Source organism: Dufourea novaeangliae, unplaced genomic scaffold (assembly GCF_001272555.1).
Source record: "Dufourea novaeangliae isolate 0120121106 unplaced genomic scaffold, ASM127255v1 scaffold146, whole genome shotgun sequence".
NCBI lineage: Eukaryota > Metazoa > Arthropoda > Insecta > Hymenoptera > Halictidae > Dufourea > Dufourea novaeangliae.
In genome coordinates this window covers 118,676-132,044 of record NW_015374023.1, presented here as the reverse complement: position 1 = coordinate 132,044, position 13,369 = coordinate 118,676, and the positions used below count along the sequence as shown (strand labels likewise).

The following is a 13,369-nucleotide window of genomic DNA, read 5'->3' as shown; positions in this document are numbered from 1 at the left end:
CGTACCGCCAACACCCACCGAATTATTTAATTATTATTATTTATTTATTACTGTAAACGGGCACTGTACTTTAATGTAATAGTTTACCATTTTTGTCGACTTGTCGAAGAACAATTTTCTCACCGATTTCGATGATTTTTGAATATGTTGTAGAAATCGACATTCTGAAGAACTTTTTCCTTTCAATAGGTTTTACCCGATGGTCGTTGTTTGTTAAAAAGTTATTAATAAAAAAAAAATATTTGTCCGTATATTCATGCTGGCAATAAATAGAAACGGAATGCAATGAACAAACGTGTTAGCCAAGTCACTATCCAGTGTGAACAACGCACCCAAAACAGGGAAGTAGTGGTACTGACAGTTTTCTACGGATATCTACACATTTTCGTGAAAGGAAAAAATTGTTTAGAATATTGATTCTTGAAATCTGTGGAGGAATCGTTATTCGACGAAGAAGACAATACATAGTCGGCTGTAGAGACTGGACTAACGTATCGAATTGTTCAGGAACCACCGTTAATGCCTGGAAGGTCGTTGTCGATTTCCCCGGTTGCTGGGAAACCTAACATAGCTACCCGATCGATGCAAACATTTCTGTGGATAACACGAAAACGTTTCCCTTTCGTCGTGGCCAATTTACGGGCTGCGAAAGACGTGAAAGAATTGGAACGCGTGGCTCGCAGAGTAGGCCAGTGGATCGCACGACGATCGTAGGAGGATCGATGAATCGTGGGGACCGTTATCGTTGACAACGTCCGACGCATATCAATGGGCCGACGCCCTTACGCGATCGTGCGTATTCGCCGGAATGGAATTCGTTCCGTTTGGCCGCCCAACGATGCCTTGAAGACAGCTTAAAGACGTCTTACAAGAGAAGGCACGGAAGTGTCCCATTCCGATTTCGATAAAACTTCGTATGTCTGTCAAGCAGTCAAAAATAAGGGATACGTATTTTTTTTTATCCGCTGAGACGTGACTTTAAGGGGTGAAACCACCACTCGAAGTTTCGACCAGAAGTAGATTCCACGAGTTTACAGACTTCGACGGCGAACGAAAGATCGCGAATCGAAACGTAAACGACGGCGAGGGCGAAACGGATAATCGGCTTAGGTAGGCCGAGGACCGCTACTCGCTTAATATGCCGAGGACGCGTCCGCGGGGACGGGAACAACGCCATAGCGTTCCCTTGGTCGTTGATTCGGTGTCGTTCGAAAACTCAGAACCTCGAGGATCGTTCGATCGCTTAGAACGCGCGGAAATCGTTCTCCCATAGTTCGCCAACGGTCGGTGGTAAAAATGATCGTGACTTACGGAAATAATTTACGGATAGTATGCGTTTGCGGTGTATTGTTGACAATAATCGGTATGTCAACCGGCCGTGATTCTTCGCCGAGCCTATTGCCGATCGAGCACACCGTCGAAAATACGACGCTTAAATTGCCTAGCGAAAACATAACCAAGATGACGATCAATGAAAATCAGCTCGGATGGAAAGCAGAGTCGACGACGTCGAAATCGATCAAAGGGATTATCGGAAGAAAGATCGGTCGGCCGAGCAGTTGGCCGAAGGACAGCTATCTGGAGGCGTTGAAACATTCCCGTACCAGCGCCGATCCTCGCGAGGGAATCGTTTCAGTGGATGGAAACGGTTCCAGTGGCGCATCGGAGTCTGCAACCCCTCAACGCAGGCGAGAGTACAACGTGGGCCCGGTTTACACGGGCCCAGAGGGTAGCGCAACGTCTCCACGAATCGTTTACGGCTCGGCCGATCGAGATTCCTTCTCGATGATACCGAGCGACTCGTACAGCCTGCCTACACGATCGTCCAGTGACTTTGCTGGACCCCAAAGTTCGTATGGACCACCGCAACCCCCTCGATTCGCCTATGGGCCACCCAGTAATGGGCAGATATCTTACTACGGTGATCACTACTCGCCGCCCCAGCAAGGTGAGGGACGAGGTATCGTATTACGGACGCGTTCACATTAATGTATTGTTGTGTATATTTGGTGTATACCCATACACCTGGACAATAATCGTGTAGAACAAGCCAGAAGATAATCGTGAGGACCCTCCTAAAAATAATAAAAATCACACGGACTGAAACACGGGTGTATATTAATTACACGTGTAATCGAGATATCTAATACTCACGTTCGTTGAAATCGTCTGCTGATCCATCTCGCCGAAATTTCCAGGGTACGGGCCACCGACGCCCGGCTACGGACACGGAGTTCCCCATGGGATGTCCGAATCGTCCCACGTCGTTCTTCCTACCATCGACTTTTCCTGGCCGTTTGCGCTCAAGCTGAACGCTTTCACGCTGGCAAAGATCCTGTTGAAGCTGGTCATCTTCAAGTTGATAGTGAAATTTATAGCAGTTATTTGCCTGCTGCTCTTCATCCCGAAGCTCGAGATCATAAAAAAAAAGGGGAACAAGGTGGACGCGGACGACGATGACGACGAGGGCCGTCGATCGTTCAATGGTAATGTACAAGCTTCGAATCTTCTCGAAAGATTTTCAACTCTGGGAAGGCAGGGGGAGGGGGCAAAATCCAATTGTTTTCGACGAAATCTTTCACGAGCTTTTTCTCGTTTCAGGAGATGAGAGATTTTGGGATCGTGTGAACACATTGACAACGATCGTGAGCAACGCTGTCGATAAGTACGAGAGTTTGAACCAGGACCGATCGAACGTCAACGGCGTGTATCGGGATTCAGAACGTGGAGGAGTTCGAGATGCTTTCAGCCGCGACGAAACCTGGAATGATTACGCTTATTTGCTGCGGAGTTACGCCTTGGAAGAAACCCGACGTGTTCGCTAAAACTCTCGGCGTGTATCGCTACTCGAGCCAATTAATTGCGCGTCGTCATTCTCGATCGCTCCCCTATTTATTGCTATTTATTATACAGCGTGATTCATAAATGCATTTTAATACTTCAGAGGGTAAATCTACACACTAATAGGAGTAAAAAATGTTATACAGACTCCTCTCGTAGGGGGAAATGCTTCAGACCCTCGTAAATTCGTTTTTTTGCCCGAACCTCGAGCCTCGGCAAAGTTGTTTGTGGAAAATGAATTTCAATTTCTCAAGATTTATCTATTTGTTATTTATGTATTATATTATAAAAAAATCCCCCCTCCCACCCTCTTTTTGACCAAGGGATCCCCCGAAAATTTAATAGGCCTGAGCCACAAAAAACCTTAATTCGAAGCTGCTTGTAATTAGTACATAATTCCTTTTGTTTCTGGGAACCCAGTAATAGTGAAGTATTTCTGAAAACTGTAGACGTCAAGAAAATCGTAAGGCAAGGGGTCAGTCATCCATAATTCGAAAACTAAGGTATATAGGATGTATGTCTGTATGACATTTTGTTACTTGATTTACTCATTGAAGCATTGACATGTATTTATGAATCACCCTGTACGTATGACAATTGTACATAAACGACGCACGCGATCGCGGGACTTGCCAATGGTATAATTCGTGTATTCGACGACGTCGCAATCCGGCGTCGTCCGCCTCGATCTGTGCCGTGCTCTGAGAAAGAAGAAAAAAAAACCAGAATAAATGGAAACTTTTGAGAAACGCAAAATATTCCGTTCTTCGCGACCTAACCCACTTCGTTCCATTTCCAGCGAAATCGCGCGGGCAGTTAGCAATTCTCTCGGCGTGGAGCGGAGGCGCGAGCAATTTCGAAAATTGCCGGTACGTGTTCCTCTCGATCTTTACGAGTTTTCCGGTGAGGAGTTTACGGTGGGGGTCATTCGTTTATAAACGCGATTGCGAGACACCACTGCGTATCAGTCGTTGATCGCGTTACAGAGAGACGTAATACCTACTACTGCATCGACCAGCTCAATTCCAAGCGTAGATCGAAGCGGATCAAAGCGGAACAAGAAGAATACACGTGAGAGGACAACGGTCGATCATGCGATCGGTCGTGCTTATAGGTAAGCTGAATCGATATTTCATCGATTTCAGATTGAAATTCAATTGAAATTCAATTGCGATTTAATTGAAATTTTCAATGCTCGTGTCTTGGGAGGGGGTGGGGGCAAAATGTGCGTCTCGCTATTCACGGGATAAAACGAGGGGACGGTTAACTCGCTAAATAGTGGGACTCTAATTGAGGCCGCTTAGAGGCGCGAGATACGCATCCTCGAGACGTCGAAACGGGGTTACGTTTTACCGTTCCATAGTGGTCTGAAAACGCGTTTATAGTCCGGGGACTTAAATGTTCCACATTTTCACATTTTTTTTTCGGTTATGAAGTAACAATACTTGAAACCTACGAAATCCAAAATATTATTCATTTCAGATAATTGTGTGATCGGGGGTAACGCTCTGAACGGAAAATTTTGAAATTCAAACTGAAATTAATTATTATAGTTACCAATTATATGACTTTTGGCCAGTAAAAACACGTTTTTCGTAAATCAATTTCCTGGATCGTAAGATCCCACGAACTGAAATCCGCTGATTGTTATCCCGTAGCGTTCACCGTCGGGTGCGCGGTCGTGTTACTCGCGGACGTCGCGGAATCCCTGCCATCCGACACGACCACCGCCGTCCCGAAACCGATCAAAGAACCGAAGGAGATCAAGGAAACCGCGACCGCCTCGAAGGACCTGAAGGACGCCGTCAAAGCGGCCAAGGAGGCCAAGAAGAACAAAAAGGACTGCGCGAAAGAATGCACAGAATACGATCCAATTTGCGTCCACGATCCGCGCAACGTCAATTTCAAGCCTAGAACATTCGGCTCTCAGTGCGCTTTGGACGTTTACAACTGCGAAATGGGATCGTGTAAGTGACCAGTCAGCCGAACCTGCAAAGCCAAATTTTGTCCAATGCCTGTTAGAAAATTATGGCTACAAATTCGATGCAAGATTTGTTATAAACAACTTGCGGGCACATTGGCAGCAAATTGGCTCCCAAATTTGACGCATGTTATGTTGCACGAACCTGCTGCCAATTTGCTTTACCATTTTGTCAGCTGGCGTTGCCTGCAAAACCCAAGTCAAATGCGGAAACACATCGCTATGGTTTTTTAGACAACTTTTGTCATTATTTGCTGCAAATTTGCTCGAAACTTGTACAGAACTGCCCTGGCAAACCTTTAAATTTCTCTCTCTTGATTCCTACAGTGCTCATGACGAAGCAGAAGGGCGAGTGTCCTGGCTCGGGCGGCACCAGGCTTTCCTAGGTCCTGTCTCTACTATTCCGTCCGCTCGTTCACGCTTGGAGAAAGGATCTCGACGTGACATAACCTCGAATTCGCTTTCGTACCTGCTGAGAAATGGTGTCAGCCAGCTCGGTACTGCTTCCATGGCAGAGCATCTTCTTCCGCGTCCTCATTTAATCGTGCCACGTTTAAGTTAGCGTGGTTTCCTTTGCTTTCAGCTTCAGCCTCGGTGAAAATAAATGTTTTTTTTTTCTTTTCTGCTGAAAATTATGCAGTATATAATTTCATATGACTCGACAACAAACGGGGAGGGGCAACAATGTTTGAACTTGACAAGTTCTATGCCCCTCCCCCAGGGGTGGGGTTAACGCCTGGACAATAATCGTGTAGAGCGAGCCAGACGATAATCGGGAGGAGTCTGTATGAGGTGGTGGCATCTTGGTCGCCTCGCTCCACTCCTGTATTTATTTTCCTTTCGTGGCGAAAAGGGGGACAAAGGTTCGCCCAGTTCTGCTATTGTTCGTCAATCTCGAGCGATGCACGGTGTTTATTCGTTGCGCGCACGGAATACACCAGTAAGTATGTAGTCGAGAGTAGTTCGCGACTAACCGAACAAGTTCGTCGTTCGTCCGTGATTTCGTTCCGGAGCATGACCCCCGCGACCAGGAACGTTTTACTATTGCTATCCCTCGGGATCGCGATCCAACGAGGTGGAACCGTACCGTCTCGCGATTGTGCGCTTTCCGATTCGAATCTCGAACGATCGACCGGATCGGAGACGATTTCGGTGGGATTAAGATCGGGTTCGGACAGTGCTGTTCCCTCGGCGATCCTGGAGGAGCTCGAGAATCGATTATCGCGACTCGAAAGAAGACTTAGAGCGGTCGAGCAGCCTGGTAAGTAAGGTCAATTTTCCTATTTCTAATCATATAAGAGTTCTGCTATCCTGGAAATTGAGTTCTATTATATATTTATATAGCAATCGACAAACAACTTATTGGATATAAAATTTAAATCTCCCTTTATAATTAAATTTAAATATTCCGTAGAACAATATTAAAGATTCCGTAGGTTTTTTTTAGTACAAATGCAACCGCTCAAATCACATTTCATTACGACGGACACACTTATTAAATTTATTTCGATTAAAATGCTGCCATCTATTGAACAGCTGTAGCATTTTATACGGAAATACTGACCTAATTTAAATAATTTTTTGTATAACTAATTTATTATTTAACTTTTTACATTAAATAAAATATATAAGTACTGAGCAGAAATTGGGATGTGATTAAAAATAGGGACACTGACCTTATACGGGGTTTGGTTCACTCGGACGAGAACGGAATATGGTTTGTGTCCGGGTACGATTGAATTCTTTCGCGGATCGTTCACAGTTTGGCAGATGGGAGAGGCTGAGGAGGACTGGGAAGTATGCGCGGAAGGACCGTGCCGATGCCAGCCGGAAACCAAATCGGTGTCCTGCTGGAGGCAGGAATTACTGGATCTCCCAGCGGCGCAGCTGGTTCCACGGGACGTGCTCAAACTGTAAGCCGCGGCGATCTCATCAGGTGGCGCTTCGATCGTGCAAAAACCGGCGATTCAGTCGGTATTTTGTAGGCCGGGTTCAGATTTGCGGTTCGTCCGCACGGATGGACCGCCCCGCAGTCAAACAGGCGGATGTGCCGCTTGAGTTTCATGTGTTCATAATATATAAGGGTGTCCCAAAAAGATGGGACAATCAATAACATGCATATTCCTCATGTAAATAGAAATCGAAAAGTTCTTTACCGTTTTGTAATCTGAAGCTCCATTTCCGAGATATTAGTAGTTAAAGAAACTCCCTAATCAGCTGAGCGGTAGGCCACACGTACGCCCAGGCACAGTCAAAAAGCAGTTAATCAAAAAGTTAAGATCAAAATATGCAAACTTAGATTTTAATGCGTTCGTCAACATCGTATCCTTTGATTTGTTCGACATACTTTCCAATTTTTTCTTAAACCCTAAAAAGAATATAAATTTTTTTACAATAAGGAAATAAAATTTTTGTTTTCTCCACTTATTTGTAATATTTTTCCATTTAAGTATTTCGAGGTAGTTTAAAATATTAATCATTCAAATTGAATTGGTGAAATTGGTAAAACGTATAAAGCGCTATATGAAGCCCCAGCTAAATACGACACCAAACGCGTGAGCTGTTACCTTGAGCGCGATGATTTCAGGGATCTGGCTGGAAATCGATTGACGGCACTTCACCGGGACACCTTTTTGGACATGACGCGACTGAATCATCTGTGAGTAAATTCCCCTCGAATCCGTCGCCCTGCGAGAAATACCCGATCGGATCGAAACATTTACAGAGATCTCGGCGACAACGCGATCGAACATCTCCCATTGAACCTGTTCTTTTCCCTGCACGCCGTCACGCATCTCAGACTGAGCAAAAATTTACTCAGGGAGCTGCATCGGTCTCAATTCTTCAGCACTCGAAATCTGCGAATCTTGTGAGTGAAGACCGAACCGACCTAGAATCTAAATCAGCCATACTCAACCTTCTATTTTTCACGGGCCATATACGTATGTATGCTACGTTACGCGGGCTGCAACAAATTACCCTCTTTATGTAAAATAAATTTCAATTTTTGAAGATTTATGTATTTTGTTGTGCTCTATTACAAAAAATACCCACCCCCTCCCGCTTTTCAACCCGAAAATCTGATACCACTGGGTCATAAAAAATCTTAATCCCCGGGCTTGAATATGTGTTCGGGCCGCATATAAAAGCTCAGTGGGCTGCAGGTCGAGTATGGCTGATCTAAATAACTAGCGTAGAATTGCCTTAGTTGTACTGGCAACACCGATAGGGTAAAAGACCCAATTACTGACACTTTAAGAAGTGACACTGACATTATTGCATAATTTTTGTATCAACTGACCAAACACATAAGATTTCACAAAAATTAATGGAAAAACGAAACTAAATGCTGCTTTTTATATCATATGAATTACAGTTCTAATTGCATGCAGAAGTTTCTTTACGTATACATAACTTCACAACGTTTATTTACTACTTTAAGTAAACCAGTTTAGGATGACAGTAATTCGGTAGCTGGCAGTAAATAGGTCTCTTACCCTACAACTCGTTCGCGCGTTTTATCACTGACGAGGTTATAAGAACAGACTCCATCTTATGGGAGTTGGTGGCCCACCTAAATTGTAGTACCAACACCTTAAAAAGCCTATGATTTTAGCGACCTCTACGTTATAAGAATGGTAAATCTGCGGTGGGTAGTGACACTAAAATGGAAATGGAGTAACCCCAGAAAAGTAGACCGAAAAAATAAATTGGATGAAATTACTTCTATACCTCGTCTGTGGTTCTACCGTGTTTTTCGTGTGCCATTTACGTTTTCCATGACAAACGTAGGGACGCCTCCTCGAACAGACTTCGAACACTACCGGAGAGTCTGTTCTTGAGCACCACCTCGTTAGTGTTGCTCGATCTATCCTGCAATCGTATCACGAACCTAGCGTCGGGTACGTTTCGCGGATTGGCCGTGCTCGAGGAGCTTCTGCTGGGAAAGAATCGGCTCTCGACCCTGCCGAACGATCTGTTGCAAGACTTGGCGAATCTAAAGTACCTCGGCCTCGAAGAGAATCGACTCAAGGAACTGCCGAACGATGTGTTTCGGGGCCAAGCGTCGCTTCGCGAGTTGAACGCTAGGGGCAATCAACTGACGGAGATATCCGGAAACCTGTTGGCTCCGCTCGAACGATTACGCTCGCTCGAATTATCCAACAACAAGATAACACGGGTAAATAAATCGAGTAATCGTCTCGTGGGTACGGTGGCCGCGACAATTTATTCCGTTCGTTCACTGTAGATCGATCCGAGCGCTTTTCGAGGTTCGACCGCGCTGAAAGATCTTCAGTTGGGCCACAATCGAATACGGAGCCTGACACCAGGCTTGTTTTCGACTTCCGACCGTCTCGAACGATTGGTCTTGTATGCCAATGGGATCGAGAGCTTGCCCCGGGGTGCGTTCCGCGGCCTGTCCAACCTGACGTCCCTGTTCCTTCACTCGAATCATATCGGAACGATGCATCCCGAGTTGTTCCAAGACACGCCGAATCTACGAAAATTGTAAGTGAACGCTTGGTCAAGTAGTATTAGATTGAAATGTGGGAACTCTGCGAAGAAACTGAACATAGGTCTGGGTTAGGTGTTTTAGTGATGACTATGGACCCCTGAAAAATGGCCGTCGATGAGATGCCGAATTGTTCAGTTATCAACAGAAAACCGGTTTTTTTAACCTTCGACCCACAAAGGGGGGCGGGAAGTCGGCATCTTATCGACGGTGATTCTTCAGAAGTTCATACACACCACAGACGAGATATAAGAATAGACCAAACATCTTATAGGACTTGGTGTCCCACGAAAATCACGTTGTTTCGAACGCACTCCACATAAAAGTCGTGAATACTGAAATGGTACAGGGGCTTCTGACGCCCCCAAAGCATGGAACAGATAATTACATTACATGTTAGGTGTATTCCTATATCTCGTCTGTGACATTACTCAACCAAGCGATTCATGAAGAGTCCGACCTATTTTTAGCATTTTGTCGCAGAAATTTCTAAACTGTTGTACTATCTCGTTTCCTGACCCGGGTGTCACGTTCGATTCATCAGACAGTTGGAGTCCAATTATTTGACCTCGTTGCCGCCTCGTCTTCTGGACCCGGTACCGAGCATCGAGCAGCTTCGTCTGGCTAGAAATCCGTGGCACTGCGACTGCGCGGCCTCTTATCTAGCCGTTTGGCTGCAGAAACGATACTACGCGGCGGCTCGAGCGAACGACACCTCGAACGGTACGGAAAGTTTGGCTGCGTGGGAGTTCGGGGCCGGGGCGATGTGCAGGGGACCCGGTACTCTCGGGGGCAAGATGCTGATGCGCTTGACGTTTCACGAGCTCTGCGAGGGTCAATGGGCCTCGATGAGGGGTCTGGTACCTCGACTACCCGTCGATCACGGTGGGACTAGCGGCCCTCCGGCCGATCCGTCGTCGAACGACTCGGTGCCTTTGTCCCCACGTGACACTATCCCATAGCTTTCTTCGTTTCGTTTCAAATACGATCGTCTCGAAGCAGCCTTCAGGTCGTCGTTAAACCGTGGAATATTCGCGACAAGTGGACGCGCGTCGTTATCGCGAGTTTAAACGATATCTCGGTATCATAGGTACACGGATTGGTTCGTTTATTCGGCTTCATTTCTGCTCGCTGCTCCTTCGTTCGACCTTCGCGGCTCCTCTTATCTCCGTGTATCCTCCGCGTTAACGGTAATCTCGCTTCCGCGACTCGTCGACCCGATTGACCGTTGTCGGTAGAAGATTGCGTGCAGACGGGCACGCGGGGAGCGAGCGACGCGTCGCGGCGGACACACGATGCTACTCGTTCCGTGCACGCACAAATACGCCGCACCGACTTGTCCGCGATCCAGCTGCCCGGTTACTCGAGCGACTATAGGCGAGCGGTAAACAGAGCGAGAACCGAGAAACGAACGAAGGAAAGCAGCGATCGAAAAGTGCGTGTGGTGGGGAAAGTGCTACGCATTGACGACGCGAAGAATCGGTTCTCGGGGTACAGTGCACGAAACACGATGGAGGAATCACGTTCTACGGTCGACGTGACAGCGATCGAGCTGCTGAAACGGCTGCTCGAAATTCTCGACGAGGAGAATGCGTTCGATCGGTCGGGCAACAAACCCGTGGTGCGGTTCGTTCAACCGGACCAGTTGCGGGTAAGGATCGCGCGCGAATAACGGACACGAACATCCATTCGGTTCCCTTTCTTTTCTCCTGTTGCAGGAACGGCTGGACATCGATCTGTCCGAGCAACCGGCCAGCCTGGCGGAAATCGAGACGGCGATACGACAAACGATCAGATACTCGGTGAAAACGTTCAGCCCGCACTTCCACAATCAACTGTACGCCGGTGTCGATGAATACGGTTTGGTTGGATCATGGTTGACGGACGTGTTCAACACGAGCCAGTAAGTGCGATCGTTGCCGCGATATACAGTGAATCACGGAAGTATTCGTACCCTCGCAGTTCTTAAATTCAAATGATTAACAATATACAAGGTGTCCCATATACTTTGTTGCCTCTCCACTTTTTCAAAAAACGAATTTACGGGGATCTGAAGCATTTCTCCCTATAAGATTATTGTCCTGGTGCGGACCCGACGTCGGGACGATAATCGAGAGGAGTCTGATTATTATTTTCAATTAATGCTATATCATTCGAAAGCTTAGTTATTGTAAAGGGTACGAATACTCCCGTGACTCGCTGTATGTAGATAAGAATCCGTTCGTTTACCGTCGATTGCGTCGATCGATGCCCCCGTCAGGTACACGTACGAGGTAGCGCCTGTGTTCACGTTAATGGAACGGCAAGTGATCGAGAGATCTTTGGAACTGGTCGGCTATCCACCGATGCCAGACGGAGACGGGATGCTGAGCCCAGGCGGCAGTATGTCCAACATGTACGGTATGGTGATCGCGAGATTCAAAATGTTCCCGGAGATCAAGACAAAGGGCCTCGCGGGGCTACCGCCGCTCGTCTGTTTCACCAGCGAGGGTGGCCACTACTCGATCACGAAGGGAGCTCACTGGTTGGGTCTTGGAACCGATCATGTCTACAAGGTACACGACCCATCTTTTCTTACAATCGAGATTCCAAAGAAATCGAATCGAAACTGGGCAACGATCTGTTCGGCTGGCAGGTCAAGACCGACGAGTTGGGTCGTATGCGACCGGACGATTTACGGGCAGGCATCGCGGAAGCAAGAAAACAAGGCCACCTACCGTTCTTCGTCAACGCCACCTGCGGGACGACGGTCCTAGGCGCTATCGATCCGCTACCGGAAATCGCGGCGATCTGCCGTGAAGAGAATATATGGTTACACGTTGACGTTCGTACATGTACAATTACAGCCGTAGAAAAGGATCGGGCGTTGTTGATGTAACTCGAACCGTTCTCTGTTTATTCCAGGCTTGCCTCGGCGGTACGCTACTGTTGTCGGAAAAGTATCGGACGCGATTAACTGGAATCGAGCTGTACGTAATTCGATTGACTGTCTCCTATTTCACACCCGACAATTTCCTCCATCCTGTGCTGTTCGTCGAGCGCGACGAGACAATACCTTTGTTCGACGGTGATTCTTCGTCGTTCGATCAGATTGATACATTCTTATCGATTCAGCTCGAATTCTGTGGCGTGGAATCCGCACAAGATGCTCGGCGCACCGTTCCAATGCTCGCTGTTCTTGGTCAACGGTAAGAATATGTTGCACGAGACGAATTGCGCTGGCGCGAGGTACCTTTTTCAACAGGACAAGCATTACGACGTATCGTGGGACACGGGCGACAAGAGCTTGCAATGCGGACGAAAGGTAATATAGGGTGACGAATCGTATTTCTCGATCGGTTTCGTAATCGTTTTTCCGTCTCAGGTGGATGGCCCCAAGATGTGGCTGATGTGGAAGGCCCGAGGAACCAGAGGTCTTCGCGAATCCGTGGACCTGGCGATGCACGCGATCGAGTACTTCTACGAACGGATCAAGGGCCGCGACGGTTTTCGGTTGGTTCTTCCCAGCTACGAGTGCTGCAACGTTTGCTTCTGGTAAGAGTGACGCTTGCGCGATCGTCTTCGATAGAACGTCCCGATGTCGAAAATCGCTCCTCTGGTCTCCCGTTACAGGTACGTGCCACCGAGCATGCGCGGTCAAGAGGAGACGCCCGAATGGTGGGACAATTTGTACAGTATCATCACGAAGATCAAGGAACGCATGATGGTCGAAGGATCGCTGATGGTTGGCTACACGCCGCTGTCCTACAAAAATGTGGGCAACTTTTTCCGGATGGTCGTCACCTGTCAGCCACCTCCGACAGAGGCTGCTATGGATTACGCGATCGAGAAGATCGAGAAGTTCGCCGTTGACTTGTGAGCGGACTGATATACGGGTGTATTGACTCATTCTCGACGTGTTCTTTTCTGTACGGGCGTGTTATTATTGCATCAGTTGCGAACGGAAGACGCGATACACCACGACGCGTCACCTCGCTGGTAAGGTTATCGGAAGATGATTCGTTTACTCGTACGAAACGTTTGGATCGTTCGTT

General features: G+C 47.2%; 4 protein-coding genes across 4 annotated transcripts; all 4 read left to right on the top strand.

The window, feature by feature from the left end:
- Positions 1-1,461: 1,461 nt before the first annotated feature.
- LOC107189148 lies at positions 1,462-2,825 on the top strand. The gene is made up of 3 exons (XM_015577623.1): positions 1,462-1,948; positions 2,199-2,491; positions 2,610-2,825. The coding sequence occupies exons 1-3, from the start codon at positions 1,462-1,464 to the stop codon at positions 2,823-2,825; spliced, it is 996 nt and encodes a 331-aa protein (XP_015433109.1).
- A 987-nt stretch (positions 2,826-3,812) lies between these two features.
- Positions 3,813-5,454, top strand: LOC107189219. The gene is made up of 3 exons (XM_015577704.1): positions 3,813-3,955; positions 4,500-4,808; positions 5,150-5,454. Exons 1-3 carry the CDS (start codon positions 3,934-3,936, stop codon positions 5,206-5,208), a joined length of 390 nt encoding a protein of 129 aa, XP_015433190.1. The 5' UTR covers positions 3,813-3,933; the 3' UTR covers positions 5,209-5,454.
- A 382-nt stretch (positions 5,455-5,836) lies between these two features.
- Positions 5,837-10,297, top strand: LOC107189147 (leucine-rich repeat-containing protein 15-like). The gene is made up of 7 exons (XM_015577622.1): positions 5,837-6,083; positions 6,585-6,735; positions 7,410-7,481; positions 7,548-7,691; positions 8,615-9,002; positions 9,072-9,331; positions 9,880-10,297. Exons 1-7 carry the CDS (start codon positions 5,837-5,839, stop codon positions 10,295-10,297), a joined length of 1,680 nt encoding a protein of 559 aa, XP_015433108.1.
- A 488-nt stretch (positions 10,298-10,785) lies between these two features.
- Positions 10,786-13,299, top strand: LOC107189251 (cysteine sulfinic acid decarboxylase-like). Its single transcript, XM_015577739.1, has 8 exons — positions 10,786-10,986; positions 11,054-11,238; positions 11,596-11,890; positions 11,971-12,159; positions 12,240-12,304; positions 12,450-12,639; positions 12,700-12,869; positions 12,948-13,299. Exons 1-8 carry the CDS (start codon positions 10,846-10,848, stop codon positions 13,192-13,194), a joined length of 1,482 nt encoding a protein of 493 aa, XP_015433225.1. The 5' UTR covers positions 10,786-10,845; the 3' UTR covers positions 13,195-13,299.
- The last annotated feature ends 70 nt before the right edge of the window (positions 13,300-13,369 follow it).

Coding starts and splice junctions, on each gene's coding strand:
- LOC107189148 (XM_015577623.1), top strand. CDS start 1,462: ATGACGATCAATGAAAATCAGCTCGGATGGAAAGCAGAGTCGACGACG. Junction 1,949..2,198: donor CTACTCGCCGCCCCAGCAAG/GTGAGGGACGAG, acceptor CGAAATTTCCAG/GGTACGGGCCACCGACGCCC. Junction 2,492..2,609: donor GTCGATCGTTCAATGGTAAT/GTACAAGCTTCG, acceptor TCAGGAGATGAG/AGATTTTGGGATCGTGTGAA.
- LOC107189219 (XM_015577704.1), top strand. CDS start 3,934: ATGCGATCGGTCGTGCTTATAG. Junction 3,956..4,499: donor GCGATCGGTCGTGCTTATAG/GTAAGCTGAATC, acceptor GTTATCCCGTAG/CGTTCACCGTCGGGTGCGCG. Junction 4,809..5,149: donor CAACTGCGAAATGGGATCGT/GTAAGTGACCAG, acceptor TGATTCCTACAG/TGCTCATGACGAAGCAGAAG.
- LOC107189147 (XM_015577622.1), top strand. CDS start 5,837: ATGACCCCCGCGACCAGGAACGTTTTACTATTGCTATCCCTCGGGATC. Junction 7,482..7,547: donor ATGACGCGACTGAATCATCT/GTGAGTAAATTC, acceptor AAACATTTACAG/AGATCTCGGCGACAACGCGA. Junction 9,332..9,879: donor ACGCCGAATCTACGAAAATT/GTAAGTGAACGC, acceptor TCGATTCATCAG/ACAGTTGGAGTCCAATTATT.
- LOC107189251 (XM_015577739.1), top strand. CDS start 10,846: ATGGAGGAATCACGTTCTACGGTCGACGTGACAGCGATCGAGCTGCTG. Junction 11,239..11,595: donor GACGTGTTCAACACGAGCCA/GTAAGTGCGATC, acceptor TGCCCCCGTCAG/GTACACGTACGAGGTAGCGC. Junction 12,640..12,699: donor GCTTGCAATGCGGACGAAAG/GTAATATAGGGT, acceptor TTTCCGTCTCAG/GTGGATGGCCCCAAGATGTG.